At 34.5% G+C, this 25,084-nt stretch overlaps 2 protein-coding genes across 33 annotated transcripts in view; one reads left to right on the top strand and one right to left on the bottom strand.

Annotated features, from left to right (window-relative positions):
• LOC125679448 (roundabout homolog 1-like) overlaps positions 1-7,489 on the top strand; it is an 89,258-nt gene extending 81,769 nt beyond the window's left edge. For 11 of the 27 annotated variants that reach the window (XM_056154139.1, XM_056154137.1, XM_056154138.1 and 8 more), the window contains 8 exons: positions 34-339; positions 1,137-1,962; positions 2,138-2,316; positions 3,392-3,586; positions 4,999-5,127; positions 5,243-5,317; positions 5,429-5,602; positions 5,789-7,489. In XM_056154139.1, the coding sequence (XP_056010114.1) occupies positions 34-339; positions 1,137-1,962; positions 2,138-2,316; positions 3,392-3,586; positions 4,999-5,127; positions 5,243-5,317; positions 5,429-5,602; positions 5,789-5,808 (1,904 nt within the window). In that variant the 3' untranslated portion in view covers positions 5,809-7,489. The remainder of the gene's footprint in view (positions 1-33; positions 340-1,136; positions 1,963-2,137; positions 2,317-3,391; positions 3,587-4,998; positions 5,128-5,242; positions 5,318-5,428; positions 5,603-5,788) is intronic. The other 16 variants (XM_056154153.1, XM_056154150.1, XM_056154151.1 and 13 more) reach the window with 13 other exon arrangements.
• Positions 7,490-11,211: 3,722 nt separating this feature from the next.
• LOC125678992 (titin homolog) overlaps positions 11,212-25,084 on the bottom strand; it is an 81,449-nt gene continuing 67,576 nt past the window's right edge. For 5 of the 6 annotated variants that reach the window (XM_048917842.2, XM_056154166.1, XM_048917843.2 and 2 more), the window contains 6 exons: positions 22,597-22,665; positions 22,041-22,168; positions 19,286-19,433; positions 17,256-17,420; positions 14,406-14,480; positions 11,212-13,992 (listed from right to left, as the gene is read on the bottom strand). In XM_048917842.2, the coding sequence (XP_048773799.2) occupies positions 13,891-13,992; positions 14,406-14,480; positions 17,256-17,420; positions 19,286-19,433; positions 22,041-22,168; positions 22,597-22,665 (687 nt within the window). In that variant the 3' untranslated portion in view covers positions 11,212-13,890. The other variant, XM_056154169.1, reaches the window with a different exon arrangement.

A 25,084-nucleotide genomic window follows, 5' to 3' on the forward strand; every position in this document is an offset into this window, starting at 1 on the left:
AAAAATTGGCATGTTTCATTTTATTTTTACCAGGTATGACCCAAATGGCACCTGAGTTTGCACAGCTTTTGGAAAGCAAGGACATGGAAATGCAACAGGGCCAGGGCCCGAGTGTCTATAATGTCCCACAAATGAAGACATTTTATCAGAAGAAGGACCCAGTGGCTCCATATGCCACTACTACATTGATAAATGCAGGAAATGCGGTTGGCGGACATTCAATGCAAGATCACATGTTCCGTCCAATCACCCAGCACAGCCAACAGAGTGGATCAGGAGATTCTGGTTGTTGTAAACACGAGTGTAGTGGTGACTCCAATACTAGCCACTCTAATACTGGTGAATTTTTAAAGCATCTTTTCAACATTTTGTGTTTTTTGCATATTATGATGATTTGTTACATGCACTTGGCTATATTATTTGTTTTATGCCTGGCTAAACTGTAATCTCAGATATCATCTCATTGTTTTGTGAATTTAGAAATGTACACACTTTGGCAGTGAATCTAGAATAAAGTTTTTGGGCTATTTGCACAGAAGCCTTGAATAGAAAAATTCTGACAGTGCTTCTTGCACAGAGGTTGATTTTTACCTTGTCATTACGCCTTTTTTGATAATTTTTTGGCCTATTTGTTAACAGACCTTTTAAAAAAAACAAGCTTCTCAAACACTAAAGGTTCTATATTACGCAACACTGTAAAAATATAATTCCTTGCACTTAGTCTAGCAGAAGTGATGATCAAGTTTGGTAATTAGGTTTAGCATTAAATAGATTTGCTGTCTGTGGCCTTTAATTATAGGTCCTGGTGTTTTGTTTCATGGAAATGTGTTTCTCACTGTCAGTGTTGGTGTTAAATGTTATCAAATTATCCATAATAGTTTTATTTGATGAAAGAATTTCCCCCATTATGTAACAGCTGTTCTGATTGGTCTGATACATTATCTTTACATCTGGATCTTGTGAAATATCAAAAGCAATAAAATTCAAAAGTGGTATTTATCAATGCAGTTCTAGGGGAAAGGGGGGGGGGGGGGGGGGGGGGGGCTGAGTAGTTTCAGGCATCAAAACTTTTTTGTCATCTTTAAATTGATCCATTTTATGAGTTTAATTTTTAATTTTTTAAAATATTATTTTAGGGATTCCAGTGGACCATGCTGATGCCATGCAGAGCCCAACCAGTGACAGTGGGAGTCACACAACAGATGAAAATGGATTTTTGTTGAAGAAAGGAAAGAAGCCCTTGAAACAAATCACCCAGCCGAAGCAGGCCATGGTCAACTGGGCTGAGTTTCTGCCACCCCCTCCTGAACATCCACCACCACCAAGTGAAATGAACATGTCTCAACATTCATCTGGAAACTCATCCACATCCCAGCAGTATGCAGAGATTAATTGTCTGAACCGTGAAATGGGAGCTCGAAGCCCCATGTCTCCGATGTCTAAGATTTCGTCTTGCTCCTGTCCTGTCCCCCACAATGCCACCCCTGTGTCAGGTTGGAATATGCCAGCTTATTCAGACACAGGTTGTGGAAGGTGTTGTTCACCAAAGTACTTTGAAAATGTGCACTACCCATCAAATCAGTATAATGTGGTTCAAAGGACTCAGTCCCCGAGAGGTGCAGAATGGAATAATTGTCCAAGGGGACACGATACTTGGGGTCAGCGGACAATCGCTTGCATGAATGCTTCACGGGGCACTCCAACGGACTTCAAGTGTCGGACATGTCACAGTGATCAGGAGCAGGGAGGCCCCATGCCACAGCTTCAGAACTATAAGATTGTTCCACATTGTGAAAATGACTATCAGTTCTTGCATGAATCGGAGCAAGGACCACCAGGTGCATACAATATGCCTCCGAGTTACGCAGGACTTTATGTGCATGGAGACGGAGGTCAATGTGTGGAGCATCCTTGTCAATCTAGTATGGCTGAGCCCTGCTCTCCTGTGTATCATAATAATAAGTAAGTTCATCATCAAGCATTCCTTAAACTTTGGTGAACAAATTGGAACAATCAATTTTAGAAATGTACACCTAATGGATAATTCTATGAAAAATTTTGCATTTCAATTTAAACACTAGTTGCAAAATTGATAGAAAAACTTTATTTTAGAAAGTGCTTCTTTATAAATTTTCAGAATGGAGGGTCACCACATGAACATAGGAGTAGACGGTTACCATAGAAATGCTGACTCACCTATCTCGGACAATGGTCCAGATTATGCTGGTGAGTCCACTGAGTTGGAGACAGAGGATGAGAACTCTCCAAGAAAGGAGGGAGAAAATGAGGGGCAAGATGATGGCGGTAACATGTCAGGTATTGGGCAGATTTCAGTTTGAAACATTTACTTTGCTTGCATCATCAGATAGATCTGATTCACTACAAATATCCATTTTGTACATGTCATCATAAAAAAGGGAAAGAGGAGATACATTACCTGATCCTATCTTCTATGGAGAAAAAAAAAACCGAGAATTTTACATATTTCATATTTATTAAAGTATAAGTAAAAGGCAGCAGCATTTTCAAGATGGTGCAAGCAGTAAAGTCCCTATGTGTTTAAGCAGTCTTTACTTGCTAGAGCAGAAATTATTATCATGTATGCCAGAATATGCTTAGCTTTTGGAATGTCAGGAATTGCAAGACTCTGAGAAAGTTGTCAACAATGAATTAAAAATATAATTTGTTGTGATGAAAATGAATTCCACCTTTCAAACACTTTGATATAAATCAGAAATTGAATTCCTGTCTTTTATTGAGCACAGTATGCATGTTTAGCTTAGCCTAGACTGTCACACATGATTATTTAGCTTTAGCTAGTTACAAGAGCCTGTTGTGTAAGCTTATTTTTCTGCCCACACAGAACTGGACATGTTACTGCAGTTTGTGCTATCCAGTGCCTCATTTTGAATATGCAAATTAAGTGTTGTGTGCAGTATTGCTTGCTACAGCTTTTTGAGAAAGAAATGCATGATTTGATATTTAATTCACTGTATCACTATTCAGTAAATGGCTAGATTGTTATTTAGAATTTAGTATTTATGTAGGGAAGATGATCAAAATTTGAAAGGTTGCATAGTGATAAATTTGCATAGATAGACTGGTACTCTTTATTGCTGGCAAATCTCGTTCTCAAATACTTTAATCAAAACTCATGCTGCTGAAAACTATTCTCTAATATTCTGCTTCTTCTTAGCAACTTCCCTTTTATTAAAAAAAAATACCCAGGAGTTGCTTTTCCTAAGCCTTGCTCTCTAACATAGTTTTTCTGATGAATAATAGCAAGCTGAAATATTTGCGGTGATGGGTGCATTTTGCAAAAAAAAAAAAAAAATGAAATGAGAGTTGCACTGAGTGGAAAGTTACAACTTGCAACATTTTTATACCATAGGCGTAGAGACTTGGCCAAGTTACACGGATCAGTGCAACACAGAGGATAGTAGTGAGCATTCCAGTTGTCATAGTGACAGTGATGAATCATTCCTTAATGAAGCTGACTTTGCCAGCACTGTTGCCAAGGCAGCAGAGATGTCTGGTTTAACAGTGGTTGGTTCCACTGTGTCTGATCCAAATGCAGACCAGCAAGGTGCGATATTCAAAATTTCCATGCCCTCACTCTCACATGCTCAAGCTCATTTTGTTACCAAAAGTCAATATATACCATATACAAGGAGAGGGATCAAACTCGGGTAATGTAAGTCAAACTGATCAGCATATACAGTATCATAACATAATCAACATCTGAAAGGGACAGACATTTCTGAAAAAGTAGAGGGGCAGACAGTAATTGGATGTTTTCAATCTGTCAGTCGATCCTTACCTTTTCTTTATTGTGTTATTACATTACATAAGGGAATGCAAATAAATACTGTTAATTGTTTTTGAAGTAGTACTTTCCTCCAAACTACTTATTGCTTTCATACTTGTTGGAGATGGAAGGTGAAGAGAGACATATGCCTATTAATATCTTGGTCCCAAAGGTCAAGGTTATGGTAATCATAGCACCATACAAAGGGTACCATTCAAGGTATTGGGCTCAGATGGCAGGAGGAGAGAGAAAATTGCTTAGGTCATAGCTGAAGGTCAAAGTCAGCATTCAAAAGAAACAATATTATGGACACGATATATTGAAAAATTTGCTAGTGCAGAGATGGCAAGTGGACAAGAAGATTCTGTTGATTTCTGAGTCAAAGGGTCATAGGTCACAATTATATTAATTCAAAATTGAATGTAACAGTGTTATAGCATTATTAGTTGTCAGTCTCATATGTAATGTAGTTGTATGGTTGGAGGCAAATGGCATATTGGTTTCTAGGTTCACAAGTCAAGGTCACAAATAGTTCAGAAATGCAGTGAGGCATACACAATAAAAAGAATACTTTTCCATCACTTGCTACTTAGATTATCCAGATATAAATAGGGAAATGGAAGATGCCTTTTAAGTAGTAACCAAATATTATCTTACTGTGTAGTTAAATGTTTGATAGTGCCATATTGTGATGGGCATCTCCTCTTTGCAGTGCCCTTGTTTAAGGACTGTAGTTGGCACTGGAGAGAAATAAGATTATGACATAGACATGTGTCTACACAAAATACACATCAAATTTTGACTTTCTACAGATTCTAAGAATTTGGAACAAGCTGGCCAGTTTGACTAAGTTGACATGCCCGAGTTCAACTCCTTCATTTGTAATGAATTAAATTTGTTATAGTGACAGAATAGACTTGACTCCCGTGCCTTCACTAATGTTCATGTTGTAAATTAAATGGTAGAAATAGCAACAAGTTTCAGAAATGAGATGAAAGTTTAATGTGCAGAAACCGTACCATTATTTCAGTAGATAACAATGTGTGAAGTTAGTGCATTTACTTAGAGGATAGTATCAGAGCAGTAAATAAAAATCCAATCAGTTAAGCTGTAATAAAGAGTACAGTCCCCATGCACTTGAATCCATAGGTGAAGTGAAATAAATCAATGTAACTCTGTGATATATATAGTTGTGAAGAAACAGAGGCGCCACCACCGAGCCCGCCCCACCAGCCCATACAGCACCGATAGCAACTTCAGCGAAATCGTGCGGAAACCATATCCAAAGTCACAACGAAAGAAACAACTTATGGACCAAGGTATGTCACCATCAAGTCGAAGTGTATCGGGGAAAAGTAAAATCCCCTGTGCAGTTTTGTGAACTAAGTGCTCTAATTATTGTATAAAATTTATTGTAACCATTTCATTTTCCAGGAAAGTGGTCCAATAGAAAGGACTCACCCACTGGATCAACTGTCCCTCAGAATCAGTCAAAATATTCTCAGCATGGTAAGTTGGACAACTTCATATCAAAGGGAATCGTTATGCAACACAATTTCTCGTGGTATATTCTATATCAAAATGCCCAGCACTCTTTAACACAAACCTCTTCACTTATAGATGGTACCAGTAATGTTCCTTCATACAACAAACCTAACTTTCCAAATGCTGTCCCACAAAAAGCATGTCGACCCAAATTCCAACCTCCACCCTGTGTAAATAAATCTGAGGATTCTAAAGATGAAGGGCAAGATAGTGGTATAAACGTAGACCCCACTTCTAAAGAGGGACTACGTAAGTTCTCTTTCTCGCACATCACAAGCTAAAAAACCCGGCTTTTTTCTTTTATAATGTAATGGAAACTACTTTTAGTTGCACATATAACCCAGGCCCCAATTGTATTTGTATGTAGTCAGTAGAATTTTATTTTTTTGAAAATAGTTTGATTTCTTAATGGCAGTTTTGTTTGTTTCATTTCAGCAGGAACACTAAAGGTTTGAGGAGGAACAGTCCTTTAATCTCTGTGCCATCAATTACTCATAATTCCAAAGGAAGCCTGCTCACCCATTGTCGTCCTTTTGGCTGTTGTTATGTGAAGGAGAGCTTTTAGTGCCATATGCTAAATTGTAGCTTAATTGTGCATTGTATGCCAATCACAGAACTTCTATTTGGCATAATGGTTTGCAGGAAAGAGATAATGTTGTGACATAGTCGACTGTTTTTGTACAGATTCCAACTGATAAATATGAAGTCTGGTGTAGAAATCTTGTGACAATCAAATGTCCTGTGCTGTCCGGAATTTTTGACTAGAAACATTTGGATGTTTTGGAAAGATGACTGCACAGATCTTAATCAACTCAGTGCTTGTCTTAAAGGCAATACACTCTGTAATTCAAGACTGCTGCTGATGCAGATCTATATCCAGATATTGTGATGGTGTTCAATAGGAAATCCTCTGTTGACTTATAGCTGGTGATTTACATGTGTGTGTTATCTTCCATTGTCACTGATGATGTGTTCAAAAGGCTTTATAAAAGGTGCCCATGCCTGCTGCTCCAGATGGAGGTCATGTGATGAGGTTGACACCTTTTTAAGCTATATGTACCTGGAAGAATTTAAGTAGTTGCTTCTTCAGGAAACACAACTTCTTGAGCTATAGCTACTTCTGAGAAATTTTAAGAAAATGTTTATTTCCAAATCATTGTATAACAAACTGAACAAAAAAATCTGCTATTTGTATAATATTTTGCATAATCATGCATTGTATTTTTGCTTGACTACAAAATGTTGATATTTGTTGCATGTTATTTTCAAATCAGCATTCAGATAAATGCTGATGAATGTGAATCACATTAACTGTATGTTTTTGTTAAAAAGTGTATTTATTATTTTTAAGATGTATGAATGAAAAGTGGGAAAAATTGTTAATAAAGCTGTGATTAATATGGTTGCAAGGAAGTGTGAACATGTCTTATTTTAATATAATTTTTTATTTTGGTGATATTTTGTTTAATTCATTATCTTAGATTACTCTCGAAATGCTTGTATGCCAAATATGCCATTTTTTTTTTTTTTAAAAATACATTTTTCCCTTTTGCAGCTTTATTCTTGATAAGTTTCTTAATCCTTTAGAAATATATTACTGCATTATTATTTTTTAACTACTGAACTGTACTTACTGATAGTACAGAATTGTAATAGAACTTTTGATAGTGGGTTTCCTGTAGTGGAATACAGGAATAGAGAAGAAATCCTGATAGATGCCTCCTAATCTTGATATTCTAGTCTGGTATGGATCAGCATAATGTTTACGTGTTGTCTGTGTCATTACATTGTTTCATTTTTTATGATGGGCATGTGTACGAGTTGTCTTTCTTTTCCTGTGCAATAAATGTTTCGTCTTGGAGATCTGTGGTCTTCAATGAAGTCATACTTCCATAGACAGATTTTGAAAGTTTGGAAGCAGTAAGCTACTGAAACACAGTGTATTACAATGTAATCACCTCCCAGATAGACTGCTATGTTGAATAATGTCATGTATATGAATTTAGTATAACACTGTTGGATGTACACAAATCAAAGCACAGGAAGGAAGTCATGTGATATTTTGTGAAATCCTATGAAGTATGTAAATACCTTAAATCATGAATGTTTTCATGCAATAAATCATAAAACTTGAAATATGCTTGATTCAATAACCAGTAGATGCATCCTGCTTTAGGATGAAGATCGAGTAAATCAGGGATTGAATTCCCACCTCAAGTAAATCTGGGATTCCTAGCTAAGTAAAGTAAGATGGAGTTAAGGTCATGGTATATTTTGTGACTAAGATTAAGCTCGAGTAAAGTCGGAAGATGTCTTCTGACAAGGATTAAGCTTGGGGTATATCTTCGACGAAGATTAAGCTTGAGTGAAGGTCGGGGTATATTTTCTGACTAGGATTTAAGCTTGTGTGAAGGTAGGGGTATATCTTTGACGAAGATTAAGCTTGAGTGAAGGTCGGGGTATATTTTCTGACTAGGATTTAAGCTTGTGTGAAGGTAGGGGTATATCTTCTGAGGAAGATTAATCTCGTGTATAGGTTGAAGTATAGAACAGTGAATCTAAATTTCTATCTTTTAGTAAATGGGTGATTACGCTTCGTTCCTCTCTCCATCACCTGTGGGTCCATTCATTCCTACTTGCTCGTTCTCATGAATAATTAATGAGGCAATATGATTGGGTGCTCATAGTACACCCTGAGCGAATTTGTCCAATCAACAAGACGCTTTCAGCCCAATTATGGTATATAATTGTTGTGATAGCAAAGTTAAGTTAATGCTATCTTTAAAAACAGAAGAGCTCCATTACTATATGTATTACTTTGATTGGACGATATTTTTTAATATTTAGTCATGAGATAGCAAAGTTAAGTTAATTGATGCTATCTTTAAAAACAGAAGAGTTCCATTACTATAAGGATTACTTTGATTGGACAATATTTTTTAAATATTTATTCATTAGAATGAGCGAGTAGGAATGAATGGATCCACGGGTGATGGAGAGAGGAACGAAGCGCAATCAACCGTGGGTTTCCGACGATGTAGTTTGAAAAGTGTTGAATGAAACGTGTTGCAGTGACGACATGCCATGATAGAAATAAACATTCCACACAGAGAAAACCTTGAAGACTCTAATCGATCATTATCATTTTCCAAAGGCAAAGCAAAATATCCAGGGTGAGGGATCAGTTATTATGGTCAAAATGAATTTCAGTTTTAAAATTTACTACTATGAGCTTCAATGTAAATATACTCAAAAGTACATGTACTATTCAAGAAAAAAACGAAGCCCATGGACCATAACGGTCACCTGGGTATCATAGCCCATATTTTCATTTATAATAAGCCTCAATATGGAGTCATTTGTGCACATGTTTATGATCTTTCAAAATATGCATACAATTCCTATTCAATTACAGAAGAAGGAAAAAATGGAAGTTTGAAGCATATAAACCATTTTGACACCCACCCTCCCCTGAAAGTCTAAACCCAACCCATGGGCTGTCAATTTCACACTTTGAGAAGAGTATGTCACAATCATGCATTTAGTTTATCTCCCATAACTGTGAAAGTGGATTAGAAAACAAGAAATGGGGCAAAATTTAAGAGTTATACACATGCATCATTTAATTGATAGTAGTGCCAAACCATTTCAAAATATTGAGCAGACAATATCTTCCTATATCAAGAGTGGATTGACCATGTGACCTAAAAATCAATAGAGGTCATCTACTCCTTATGCTATATCAGTGTACCAAGTTTGGTGTCAATCAAACAAATGATTCTTAAAATATAGGAGACAATACATTATTACTATGTCTAGTTTAACTCTTGACCTTTGACCAGGTGACTTCAAAATAAATAGGGGTCATCTACTCCTTAAGATGTACCGGTGTACCAAGTTTGATGTCTGTCAAGCAAAGGGTTCTCTAGACATTGAGCGGTCAGCATATTCCTATGTCCAGTTTGACCTCTGACCATGTGACCTCAAAATCAATAGGCGTCATCTTCTCCTGAAGATGTACCAGTGTACCAAGTTTGATGTCTGTCAAGCAAAGGATTCTCAAGATATTGAGTGGACAGTGTCTTCCTATGTCCAGAGTGAATTGACCCTTGACCTGAAAATCAATAGGGGTCTTCTTCTCATAACCAACCCACATATGAAATATCATTAAGATCAAGTGAATGATTTCAAAAGATATTGACAGGACACCATGTGGTCTACCAACTGAAAGGTGCAAAGCAATTTGCCCCTCTTCTTTGAAGGGGGCATAAAAATTAAGATTTTTATATGTGGCCATATAGGCCCTGCATGCCCAAGGGCTTCAACCCTTGACCAAGGAACCATGAATTTCTCAATTTAGGTAGAGAGCTTCATGGACATCATAATCATACATTTAGTTCTTTTCAAATATATATAGGATTAGAGAAGATTTGTAAAGTTTTAATGCATTTTCATTATGGTACAGCTTCATGGACATCATAGTAATGCATTTAGTTCTTTTCAAATGTATATGGAAGTAGAGAAAAAGATTTTCTAAGATTTAATACATTTTTCACTATTTGGCCATATCAATAGGCTATGCCCAAGGGCCTTGATCACTGACCCAAGAACCATGAATTTCACAATTTAGGTAGAGAGCTTTATGGATATCATAGTCATGCATTTCTTTTTTTCTCAAATTTATATGGGAGTAGAGAAGATTTTCTAAGATAATATAGTTTCACTATATGACCATATCGGCTCCAACCCGACTTTCACAATTTAGGTAGAGAGCTTCATGGACATCATAATCATGCATTTAGTTTTTCTCAAATATAAATGGGTGTAGAGAAGATTTTCTACATGTTCGCTATATGGTCATATTGGCCCTGCTCTAGGGCCTGAACCCCTGACTTTCACAATTTTGACAGAGGGCATAATGAACATTACAACCATGCACTTAGTTTTTCTCCCACATATGTGGGAGTAGAGAAGATTTTTGAAAATATAGCCATTTAAAACATATTTGGCCCTGCCCATGAGGCCCTAGCTGGGAGTGGTAATGTCATAAACTTCACAATCTGTATTCCTCTTATCCTAGAGATGCTTCACACCAAAAATGGTAACAATTGGCTTTATAGTTTTCAAGAAGTAAAATTGTTAACAGACGACACTCGACAGATGAAGACCAAAGGCAATAGGTCACCTGAGTGACTCAGGTGACACTAAAAAAAAACATCTTTTCAATCTTGTACAACTGCTTGGCAAATATCTTCATTACGTCTAAAATTCATGAAAATGTTACAGGATTATTCTCAGTCTATAGAAATGTTTTATAATTGTCATGCCATTCAAATACTTATCATTGTGGAACATGTGCAAAAAGCAAGTATGTGTGTGTGTGCATTCTTGGCAGTTATCACCATGATTATCAAATCTGTCAGGTGTATAAAAAAAAATCAGATTTCATGTTCTTTTACTACATGATCCGTAAAAAGCCTAACCAGGGGTTGTGCATCTTCACAAGTCAAGGGTTATTGATTCGTTACCTCGCACTAACTTAGTGCGAGGTAACGAATCAATAACCCTTGACTTGTGAAGATGGGGGTTGTGAGACTTTAAAAACAGTTTATAGGATGCCCACAGGTAGAGAAGATCTTTAACATGTTTAAAGAGTGCACTTCTTTCAAAGTTTTGCCGATTTGGCCAGTGAGGTCTGGCCTGAAACGAAGAAATTTTTCCCCAACTCACAGACACTGTTCATGAAAATATTTAAATGCAATGCATAACATTCAGCAAATGATGACAAATCAAAATGGATCATAAAAGGTCACCAACTTTGCAATTGATTCAGGTCACCTAAGAAAGTCACTATCACAGAACTTCATAAAATTTTATTTATGTAATTAACAAACAATTTAATGAACAGGCATATTTCATAACACTTTTTAACTCAACCTACAATTAGTGAGAGAGAAAAAACAATCAACAAATTAATATCACTAAATTCATAATTGGAATAGTAACACTGAAAAAACATGAAATGTTCCGCTTAAAAAAGTAAGTAGTATGTACACGCTATTTATCAATGACAGAAATATGAACAATATAGATATATTTGAAAGGTATTTCATGCATAAAATATATTCTTTAGAAAATAAAGATTTGAAACAATGCATTGCAATGAATAATAAATATTGAAATAAACTAAATCAGCTGTGATTGAGAAATGGCAGATATTGTGATTAAAATAAAATGAAAACTCACATTTTCTCAGTATACAATCATTCATAATTCATTGAAAGACTAAATCATGTGAAAAATTTATAGCACCTTGTGAACAAACCTGTAAAAAGTCAAACATATTGCTGTTGTATAATATTATTGTACAATTCTTTAACTCTAACTTCTTTAAAACCTTTTGACCAACAAGCTTATGAATTTTACATATGTACAAAGAATTTTTTTTCATTAATACAAATGCATAGAACACATAGGTATGATGCAAAATTAGTGGACCCTTTAAGGGACTTGAAAGTAGTCCTGAACAATATTTACCACGCTGACTTAATTTCTGTATGTACCACTTTTTTAAGAATAAGTTTCCCCCACTTTATTCTTCCTTCTTCATCAGTGGCCTAGCCATATACAAAAAAAAACGTGCATGCTACAAAAAACTGAAGGGTCTAGGGATGATTATGAAACATTCCCCCCTCCCCCTTTTTTTAACAGAATGATATACAGCCTTATGCATACAAATATACGTGGAAGCTACAACAGTTTATCAAAAGAAATTTAATGAAATCTGAGTCACTGGAAGATAATTTAAAACGATCATTTTCTATTCACATTGAATCATTGAGCAATACTAAAAAAATATTTTCTAGAACATCCACTGTACAACAAATGTTCATGCAAAAACTATACACTTTAATGAATATGAGAAAAAGAATTACAGTTAGGTAATGTTAGAAAATTAAAGAAATATTTTATTTCAAGAATAATAAAACAACCATCAAAATACTTAAGAGTTCAAATATTCTAATTTTTTTCATTTATTCATCATAATAAATATTTCTAATAATTATCAAAAGTGTATTTATTTTATTAAACAAGTGAAGATAACTAAAACTGATCAATCTCATAAATCCCACAAAGAATACAAAATTAAAAGGTAAAGCTATTTTCAATAATCTATTAGCCTGGTTGCAGGAAATAAAATGTGAAAGAGCGATGTTTTCATGCTACATCGATGTTTAAGAATAGTGTACAATACACATGTATATCAATTATCTAAAAATGTATTTTAAGACAATGTTTTTGTGATGATATTGCAATATAGCAAGATGTCAATAAGCACCCTAGAGAAAGTCCAAGCCTTATAAAATACATATGAATGATGGATCTATATAAAATATATTCTTAAAAATAGAAAAAACACTTTCAATTTAAAAAGTCTTAACGATTGAGCCTTTTGAAAGGAATGTAATGAAATCTAAATATACATCATAATTTTCAAGCACAACATGCAACAAAAACGTAACTTTAAAAATAAGAACTGAAAATTTTTTCATAAAATAGCATATTTTGGCATCCATTAAATATTTTGGCATTACATATACATGTATACATACTAAAAGGAAATTCCTCTTAATACATTAGATATATATATATATATATACTACATTGTCATTGTTCTAGGAGAAAATATTTGTTAATGTTTTATTAGTCTGGACCCATAAAAAAATTGGAAAAGCAAAACATGAAATATTGGTCCATGACTACAAAATTAGAAGTACACAAATTTTACTCTCCTTTAAATGAGAAATTGTTCTAACCATGTAAAACAGGATGTAATGGGATAAATAACAATAAAAAATTGTCATGAACTTATAAAATGTCAAATGCCAAGAATAGTAACAAAAGTATGGAAAGACTTTCAGTGTGTCATAAAAACATAAAAAGCAGCATAAAACCTCTCAATAATCAATCATTGTGAAAAAATATATCTTCTTTATCTTAAAGTCAAAGCATCATTCCCTCTGAACTAACAAATAAAAAACAGAAACATACAATAAATTAATTTCTTCACAAAACTTCCATCTGCTGGAAGATTCATTCACACAGGAATTGGACCCCAGCATTAAAAAAAATGCAATTTAAGCCGATTTATCACATCATATTTTAGTCTATTTAATCAATATCTTACAGTTTACACTTGATAAATAGAGGTATTCGCATTAATTACAAGAAATACATTAGCATTAATTAACAGGTTGATGTATGAAAAATAAGATTTTGTTCAAACAAGTCACAAAGAAAACTTTCAGTACAAGATTCAATACTGAACAATTCAAATACTACTGAATAATTCACACACTACTTACTGCCTTGCATCCAGTTACAGATTTACAAAAATGGTGTCAATATCACACTGATTCTGGTGTACTGTAATTTTTCTTGTTTCCTCTCCACCATAACAATCACAAAATGTTGCTTTTCTCTCTCCACACACAACAACCACTTGTGCTAAGTCTCCACCATTTCCTGTACGATTATCATACATCAGTTTCATAATAATGCTTCTGTCTCGTCCTTCCTTTATCGATACTCTGTGACATGACCTCCATCCTCAGCTTGTTCAGTTCTCTATCCTTGTTCTTTAATAACGACATTAAAACAACATGAACACTTGACATTCAACTCATTCTAAAGCTTTACTTGTCTTTTTATATGTCAACGGTCTTTTTGTATGAATTTTGTCAAAACTGACTAATAATAGTAAGGCGAAAATAAAAGAAATATTTGTGCATCTAAAGAACTGAGATATACTATCAGCCTATCACCACTCTGTTAGACTACCTGTTGTCATCAACAAGAACAAGGCAGTTAGTGTCTGGAGCCATTGTTTTATCATGTTTACTGCTTGCCTTTCTAGATACTTATAATCAATTACTTTAATAAAACAGTTTTGCATCTCATGGTCTTTCAGATTCACCCCTCTATAAAATACACACTGGTACTTTTAATTACACTACAGAGTTATTAACAAATAAAACCAGTGTGAACTTACCTGGATTTCTCGTTGGAGCCAGTGGGTACTGTCTTGTAGTTCTTGTCGGACTTCCTGTAAGATTGATTCCTTCAGCTGCAAATCCAAACAAAATAATGAATTTTGAATTTTTCATACATATCAATGGCAATAGGGGAGGGGTAGGGGGTCTGAGGGAAGCAATACATTTGTTTCACACAGACATTATCTTGACAAAGAGAACACATTCATACTGTACACAAACAATCTTGACAAATTCAACTCAAGGAAACAAGAAAACAGTTAATTTTACAATTGATGTTATAAAAAGATTCGGAATCTTGAAGTTGTGATTTATAAGCAGATATTGGATAAGTTTTGGTGAACCAAATAAAACAGAAATTTTCCCTCATGTGAGATTCAACCATTTCCAAACTTAAAACAGAAATTTTCCCTCATATGATATTCAACCATTTCCAAACTTAGTTTAATCTGATGTGAGGTCCTTTGAGTAATTATCAAGACAAAGAAGAGGGAGAAGAAGATGGGCCAAATGCCCAGTGACAAACACTCGCTTATGAAGTTGAATAGCTATTTAAATCCCACATCGATGTACCTGTGAACTATGCTTTATAAAGCTCTGTTTAAAAATAGATGCCAGGCTTCATGCAAGAAATATATAAAATACACACAATATCTAAAGTGTGATTGAGTTTGTTTATTTTAGATACTTTAACTAATCGGATAATTCATCAGAACCAGTTTCACATACACCTGTATCATGAATGGTTGTTTAGCGGCACTGAATGCGTCACTATGGATGCAGTGTACTGATAGCAAGAGTACTCGAGATACCAAATCACGCTGCAGACGCAGGTGCAACACCCGGCAGTGTGTGCGTCAGATTGACAACGACAGTACCTAACAATTGACAGTGTACTTTATCCATAGATTGTAAAGGCTACTGTTGTGATGTATTCATACAATTTAAAACTGAATGTAAAAAAAAAAATTCTGGTATAAATTATAATTTATCTTAGAAATACTTCAGATAATTAATCCTGTAGAAAATGTTACACTGTAATTCACTTAAGAAAACTTTCAAAATATTTAAAACTACATTTTAAAAAAAAATAATTCCAGAACAAGATTTGATCCATCAATGCTTATACACTTGGGATTTACTACAAACACTATAACTGACTATGCTATGAGGACTTTAACATAGAACCTATGCATCAGAATAAAAAGTTTGTTATGTTACATGAACATGGACTGCATGAGTCAACCAAAACTATTTTCACATTTACACAACACTTAGGTTTGATAATTACTTAGTAACACATAGTATTCTAATCAGGGTTGATGCATGTGGCCCATACTTTTTGTAGCCAAACAGTTTAGAATTATAGTTTTATTGGTCCATTTAGAAGTGCACATATCCGTGAAGTAGTGGTTAGTAAATTTATGATTTCTGACTAAAATTAGTATTTGTTTGTGTATGTAGGAATATATATTCAAAGTAAGAATATATGTACATGTATTTATAGTATGTAAGAATGTGTGCAATGAATGTTTTATACATACACTGTATATAGTATAAGTAACCATTTTGATCTTGTTCTTTTATTTCTATAATCAATAGTTCGATATAAATCATGCATGTTTTGTGACCCCATTTACCATCATATGTAATAACCTGAAAAATCAATTTGAAAGTTTGCAGATTTCTTCATTACAGTTTGTACTGAAAGGCTGAGAGAAAGAGGAACCAGTCAAATGCTCTTCCTCAAGTTTCGTGATTTTTCCCCCTGCTGTCTGCGTCACATTCATTTTGAATAATGACAGAGTGCAACCCTTTCCCCAAAGTTTGCAGTCACAATATCAAACAATATATCTTTCCTGTCCACATCCATTTTACAGTGTAACTTGCATCTGAGAGACTCTCCTGAACATTTTACTGTGTAACTTACATCTGAGAGACTCTCCTGAACATTTTACTGTGTAACTTACATCTGAGAGACTCTCCTGAACATTTTACAGTGTAACTTACATCTGAGAGACTCTCCTGAACATTTTACTGTGTAACTTACATCTGAGAGACTCTCCTGAACATTTTACAGTGTAACTTACATCTGAGAGACTCTCCTGAACATTTTACCGTGTAACTTACATCTGAGAGACTCTCCTGAACATTTTACCGTGTAACTTACATCTGAGAGACTCTCCTGAACATTTTACAGTGTAACTTACATCTGAGAGACTCTCCTGAAATTTTACAGTGTAACTTGCATCTGAGAGACTCTCCTGAACATTTTACTGTGTAACTTACATCTGAGAGACTCTCCTGAACATTTTACAGTGTAACTTACATCTGAGAGACTCTCCTGAACATTTTACCGTGTAACTTACATCTGAGAGACTCTCCTGAACATTTTAACGTGTAACTTACATCTGAGAGACTCTCCTGAACATTTTACCGTGTAACTTACATCTGAGAGACTCTCCTGAACATTTTACAGTGTAACTTACATCTGAGAGACTCTCCTGAACACTTTACAGTGTAACTTACATCTGAGAGACTCTCCTGAACACTTTACAGTGTAACTTGCATCTGAGAGACTCTCCTGAACATTTTACAGTGTAACTTACATCTGAGAGACTCTCCTGAACACTTTACAGTGTAACTTACATCTGAGAGACTCTCCTGAACACTTTACAGTGTAACTTACATCTGAGAGACTCTCCTGAACATTTTACTGTGTAACTTACATCTGAGAGACTCCCCTGAACATTTTACTGTGTAACTTACATCTGAGAGACTCTCCTGAACATTTTACTGTGTAACTTACATCTGAGAGACTCTCCTGAACATTTTACCGTGTAACTTACATCTGAGAGACTCTCCTGAAGAGATTCATCGCTGTACAGAGACTGGGGACATGACACTGAGCCCTCTGGAAGCAAGTTCCCACAGGACGTTTCCATGCCAGCAATCTCCTCCTTGTTCAGACTCATCTGATGCTGGAACAGCTGCTCTCTGATAAGTTCTATCATCTGGTAAAAATACAGTAGTCAATACAGCTTACTATAAATAGGGGGAGGGGGGCATATTCTGAATATAATGCAAATGACTAAGTATGACAACAACCTTTCTGGGGCCCCCCAAAACTCAAAATTGTACAGCTCTAAAGAAATACTAAATCTGTTGTTTCCTAAAAGAGACCATGTTCAATACAATTTCACCGAATTTGTATCTGACATTTACAGCTTGTTAGAGTACAAAGAATCAAAAGTGACACATTGCTCATTTTTAGTAATATTTTTTCAGTTTTTCTTGCAGAAAGCATAGAGTTCAGCTTTGGACAACAAATTTTTTCTATCACACATATCTACTGGAAAAATAAATCTATGGTATTAAATTTGTCCAAGCTAGCACTCTGTATTTTAAAGTGTGTGAAAAATAGCCATTTTATGTCAAAATTACCAATAATGGCAACAAATCATCATGTTTGTGACACCATCAAAATTGAAAGTTACAACTGAGTTGAGTTGGGATTATTGCATTGAACACCTGATAAACTTAATTTTGAAACAATAACATATATGTTGATTTGGGTGGGGAAATAAAGCCATTATACATACTCTTTTCAGTTATCCAATGAAGTTTTCAAGAATTAGTTTAATTCAAACATCAATATCTATGTTCAAAGTTTTTTCTGTAAGGTCAGAAAAGGTCAACATAAATATGAACCCACCATCACTACACTGGTCTCATTTCCTTAATCATTTCTGCCGATAATAACCAATAGCACCAACGATAGGCACTTATTGATGTTATTACCCAGATTTTAAAACAGTAGACACCCTGGGTTCATGAAATGTTTGTCTCTTAACAAATCTATGTATGCTCTAATTGCATAGTAGTAAAAAAAGTCCTTTGTAAGATTATATCATCAAGTGCTGTTAATTACAAAGAACAAAAGTGTGATGATGATAAAAATCGGCCCTCAAAAATACTAAATTGTGAAAGAGGACTCAGGAGTAACACATTGTCTTAATGGCCAACTTCTTTATGAAATACAAATGGAAAATAATCTATTAGCAGTATATTCCTTGCCCTTTTCAATTTCATTGCCTAGCTGAATAGCTCAGTAGCTGCCAATCAGAGGATTTCATTCTTCACCAGGTTATTCTCTACTAAAAGAGCAGTTTTTCCCTAATAAGGTAAATTTTTAAGCTTTCAATTTTGAAATATGATGGAACATATCCACCACTTTTTTACTCATAATTTCTCATGCCACAAGTCAGCAGATTCCAACTCTACCATGAAACAAGAGCTCCATGGAAAATGTGGCCTGTAGAGGGTCTACAAGCTCAGAGTTACACCCCCTCCCCCTCCCCCGAACAGTCCCGTTACTACATCTCCTCTCCCAGTGAATTGTGAGGGAATAATAAAATAGACATATCACACATTGTAGTTATAGTATTCTAATTGTGACATCCTAATAATCAATAATTTCCTAATAGTATTCTAATTGTGACATCCTAATAATGAATAATTTCCTAATAGTATTCTAATTGTGACATCCTAATAATGCATCATTTCCTAATAGTATTCTAATTGTGACATCCTAATAATGAATAATTTCCTAGGATTCTCCAAATATCTGCACAATATGCAAATTTTTGGATATGGCTACAAAAATCATTGGTCACCACCGCTATTGGAAGTGGACAGGTAATGTTACACTGATCTTTGTAAAAGCTTTTGATTTTCAAGAGCAGTAATCAAGTCAACTTCTTTTGTGTTTCAGTTTTACAGTAATTAAAGCCTTTTAGAGATGATTGAAATAAGTCTACATTTCATGGTCTCTAGGCCAGATCTCTTGTTTAGAGATATACTGTACAAGAGAACTTACCTTATGTATAATGTCTAGAACTAGCAGTGGGTTATAATTGTCATTTCCCATCACCAGTCCGCCCAATCGGTTGGCGATCAGCTGCTCCATTTCCGTTATCTCCCGCCGTACATCCTTCCATAGTGACTGGAACTCCTCAATTTCCTCTCTGCCAATGATTAACATTTAGATCTTCATTTCAATGTAGAAAAGTCAACAGACAAATGAATATTGTCCCTCACCCATTCAATCCATCAATAAATGCTGAATTCTAATTATCAGTATGTTTAGTGATAATAATGTGTGGAATCAATGTTTTATTTATCACATTCTATCTATCTTTACTGAAGAAATGACTTGCTTCTAAAACATGAAAAGGTAGTCTCCACTGTGGCACAGTAATATGAAGTATCTCAGTATAATATGGTAGATACATCCTCCATGTTAACAAAATCAAGGTAGGGCTTATTGTTACTCAGTCATGAGAATTTAATCATACAAACCCTAAATAGAAATACAACTAAATTTCCGATTTGCAGCCCTCTAATTGAAATTATAAATATATATATGTGTGTGGGTGTGTATGTATGTATATATATGTATGTATTCAGTGATATTCGATGAGCAAATAACTTAAGTTTCACTGACTTTTGACAAAACTGATCTAATTTCAACTAAGTCATATATGTACATTTTCAAGACAATCAATTTGAGTCAACTTGCACAGGAAAGAGTATGAACTTTGATTTACACACACACATACATACACAAAAACATTTTTTCCAAGGTCAGTTGAAAAGGTGAAAAGAATTTAATCTAAGCCTACTACATGGACAGAAATACTGATTGATCAATGACTGGATGGGCCTTACAGCATTTGGAGGAATAAAAAGCCTTCATTGAACATTTCCTGTCAACCCTATCAGACAATAGACACCCTCAATACCAATACATAGAGAGATTGACAGCTCAATTACTATGATGGACTATTCAGTCAGCTGTGAGAATGAATTACACTCCACAAAACTTTTTCTGTCAAAGCAGACAATAAACTCCTGCACTAGCCTAAATCAAATTGTATTAACCCAAGAATTATGTCTTTATTTAGATATCTCAGTATCCATTGGTAAATGAAAATTGTCTGTCTAGTCAGCAGATTAAAATTGGCAATGTCCAGGATGCCCTAGTTCAAATGCTAGTGTGACAAAAATTTTGATAGTTTCAACGTAACAATGTATTTGATTGAAACAAAGTTGAAAATGCAACAAGAAATGTTTCAGAAACATGTATGCCCCACATGGTGCAAAATTGAAAACAGATTATACACATGTATCATTTAATTGACAGTTGTGCCAAAACAATTCAAGATATTGAGTGGACAATACCTGCCTAGACCTAAAGTGAATTGACCTTTGACCATGTTACCTCAAAATCAATAGGGGTCATCTACCTCTTAAGATGTACCTTTGTAGCAAGTTTGATATCTGTTAAGCCAAGGGTTCTTAAGATATTGAGCGAACAAGACATAGTCTACAGAGTGACTGACAGACGGACAGACTGACAGGTGCAAAACAATATGCCCTTGACAAGTGGAAAACAATATTCCCCCTCTTTTTCAAAGGGCCCTGGCATAAAAATCTGTTTTCGTTTGTATTGTTCTTCCATTGTACATGTGGTAATGCATATCCTTATATTTTTCACACCAACAGTTGCACGGACTGTAAAGATAAGCAATGTTTCACTGCACACCTGATAGGGTAGACCTTTGTAATAAATACAGTCCACTACCAAACAAACATTTTCACCACACTGAAGTATACTTTTTGTTTAAATATTATATTGCATGAAGTGTAGGTAGATTATGATCTCCTACAGTTTAAATATTATATTATATTGTATGAAGTGTAGGTAGATTATGATCTCCTACAGTTTAAATATTATAATGTATTGTATGAAGTGTAGGTAGATTATGATCTCCTACAGTTTAAATATTATATTATATTGTATGAAGTGTAGGTAGATTATGATCTCCTACAGTTTAAATATTATAATGTATTGTATGAAGTGTAGGTAGATTATGATCTCCTACAGTTTAAATATTATATTATATTGTATGAAGTGTAGGTAGATTATGATCTCCTACAGTTTAAATATTATATTATATTGTATGAAGTGTGGGTAGATTATGATCTCCTAAAGTTTAAATATTATAATGTATGCATAATTTGTTGACTCTAAAAGTGTAATTATACAAATATTAGCACAAAGTAAGGAAGGAATAACAAGAATATGCTGCCTGCATAATCCATCATCACAATAGAGGATTCTGTCAGAGAAACATTGTTATTATTTTTTTTATAAGATCACAATATAGGATTCTGTCAGAGAAACATTGTTATTATCTTTTATAAGATCACAATATAGGATTCTGTCAGAGAAACATTGTTATTATCTTTTATAAGATCACAATTTAATAGAGGATTTTGTCAGAGAAACATTGTTATTACTTTTTATAAGATCACAATATAGGATTCTGTCAGAGAAACACTGTTATTATCTTTTATAAATACCATTCCCTGTGATTTTTGGATGAAAAGAAATATTGGATCTGAAAATGTTACAAGCCCACTTGGAGTAGTATTACCAATGTTTTATTAACACAACAGAATTTCCACTAGTATCTGAGCATAAGACTAGTTCTTTTGTTACACATAGTGTAGCAGTCTATAATGGGAATAAAGTATCAAGCGAAAGACCTTGTTACAAGCTCACTGACCGTTCCTCCTCTGTAAGCTCTTTTCCAGCCAGTTGACTATTGACTTGAAAGGTCGTTTCCATTGCCTGAAGTTCTCGTTTGTACTTTTGTAGAGCATGCTGTAACAATCTGGATTCTTCTTCTAAATACTGGAACACAGAAAAATAGAATCTCAAAACATCAAAACTAGACTATACAATGTCAGAGTTAAAATATTTTCAACTAAACTTGGCTGAATAATATATCATATATACATGCAATGTGCATTCATTTTTTCCTTACAAATGGGATTGATATCCATCCACCTCTAGTTTTTGGTCATACTAACATTCTAAAATTGTGAGGAGAAATTCTGAGCATTTGTTTAATTCTGTTTTAACTTCATCTAATCTGAACCCAAAATGACTTTCAATCATGAGACTTTTTTTTAGAACAGATAGTTTTGTATGAAATATAAAGCAGAATTTTTCCTCGCTCTTCCTTGTGCCACTACTGTATCTGTTTGAATGTAAAATACCTGTACTGTATCTGTTTGAATGTAAAATACCTGTACTGTATCTGTTTGAATGTAAAATACCTGTTGCTTGTCCATATGAGGTAAGGATTTAAGGTTGGGTCTGTATCTGCTAGGTGTATATCCTGTAGCCTGAAATATTGGGCACAAATACATACATCCTATCAACTAAATATAGGTTTCATAAGTCATATTCTATCATCTTTATGGTTAACATAATGTTTTTCTAGTAATTCTGAAATCTGCAGAAATTTAGGACTGTAATCAATTTTTGTATGTAATAAGCTTTCATTAATGTTCAATAAGGAGTCATTAATGTTCGCATGACTGCTTTATGATGAAAGCCAGTGTACTTGTAAGATCAAGGTCAACATTTGGTGCACTTCATTCAACTGAAACTGTCTTAACAAGAGTGATACCCTAGCAATGAACATTCAAAATGGGACATACAAAAATGTCACATTTTTATTTAACACTCAGAGCCCTTCTCGATGACCTGTGCTCTAGCCTCAGTCTTTGAAATAAAATTCTGACTATCAAAACTCTACAATCCCTGATTTATCTAGATATAGTCTGAACAAATCTTTATGACATTGATCTTTTCCACATGACCTTGGTTGAAAATCATAAACTCTGTATGTGTACAATTTCTGCAAAGTTATGTTCTGGACAAGATTTTTCAATTCCTATTTCAGTGAACTTGACCTTGACAAAATGACCTTGACCAGAGGTTATGTCACACTCTTAAGTTATTACCAATCACTGTGTGAAGAAGTATTTCATGATGGTATGAAGTTGAGATATTAGCACTTCATGAAAAATATGTCAGGGTACAAGTCTAAACATCAGTCTCACATGGAATTTTTAAAATGAAATACATTTCTTATTCTATATTGAATCTTTAAAAAGACAAGAGGCCCAAGGGCCTAGAATCGCTCTTCTGATAAATTGTACAACCCCACCATTTCTATTCTTAGCCTCTTAGTATTCTAAATCTTTAGTTAAATCCTAAGAATTCAAAAAAAGTAGGTCAATGTGACCTACTTTTTGGTTTACACATTTTGAGAACCCAAGAAATATCAACTGACAAAGTTTGATGATTTTAAGCCAATTAGTATCTGAATATTGAAATATAGCTGTCAAATTCCAATCGTTGGTCATGGTGACCTACTTTCTGGTCAGCGAACTCCGAACATGTAAGACCCATCAACTGACAAAGTTTGATGACTGTAGGTCAAATAGTATCTGAAATATATAAATATAGCCGTCCAATTCCAAAAGTAGGTCAAGGTGACCTACTTTTTGGTCAACACCCTTTGAACATGCAAGACGCATCAACTGACAAAGTTTGATGACTGTAGGTCAAATAGTATCTGAAATATATAAATATAGGTGTCCAATTCCAAAAGTAGGTCAAGTTGACCTACTTTTTGGTCGAAACCCTTCGAACATGCAAGACCCATCAACTGACAAAGTTTGATGACTTTAGGTCAAATAGTATTTGAAATATATAAATATAGCCGTCAAATTCCAAAAGTAGGTCAAGGTGACCTACTTTTTGGTCGACACACTCCATTGACTCAAGACGCATCAACTGACAAAGTTTGATGACTGTAGGTCAAATAGTATCTGAAATATATAAATATAGGTGTCCAATTCCAAAAGTAGGTCAAGTTGACCTACTTTTTGGTCGAAACCCTTTGAACATGCAAGACCCATCAACTGACAAAGTTTGATGACTGTAGGTCAAATAGTATTTGAAATATATAAATATAGCCGTCAAATTCCAAAAGTAGGTCAAGGTGACCTACTTTTTGGTCGACACACTCCATTAACTCAAGATGCATCAACTGTCAAAGTTTGATGATTGTAGGTCAATTAGTGACTGAAATATATAAATATAACTGTCAAATGCCAAAAGTAGGTCACAGTGACCTACTTTTTGGTCGATACACTCCGAAGACTCAAGATGCATCAACTGACAAAGTTTGATGATTGTAGGTCAAATAGTGTCTGAAATATAGTAATTTAGCTGTCAAATACCAAAAGTAGGTCACAGTGACCTACTTTTTGGTCGACACAAACCGAAGACTGAAGACGCATCAACTGACAAAGTTTGATGATCCTAGGTTTTACAGTGCCCAAAATATGCATCTAAAATTGAAAATGTGAAATTTGAATATCTGCAAAATTCAAAAAGTAGGTCACTGTGACCTACTTTTTTATAAATGTGTTTCAAGGCCTCAAGATGCATCAACTTACAAGATTTGATGATTCTAAACCTCTCGGTATTTGAAATAACAACTTAAAATATATCTATAAATGATAAGCCACCAAATTCAGAAAGTAGGTCACGGTGACCTATTTTTCAGTTGAGGCATTTCAAGGTCCCATGATCCACCAAGTGACACGTTTTGATGATCATAGGCTTCAAAGTGTCCAAGATATGCATCAAAATTAATTTTAAAATAAATACCTGCAAAATTCAAAAAGTAGGTCACCGTGACCTACTTTTGAGACAACTTGATACAAGGTCCTAAGATGCATCAAC

Source organism: Ostrea edulis, chromosome 2 (genome assembly GCF_947568905.1).
Source record: "Ostrea edulis chromosome 2, xbOstEdul1.1, whole genome shotgun sequence".
In the NCBI taxonomy this organism is placed as follows: Eukaryota; Metazoa; Mollusca; class Bivalvia; order Ostreida; family Ostreidae; genus Ostrea; species Ostrea edulis.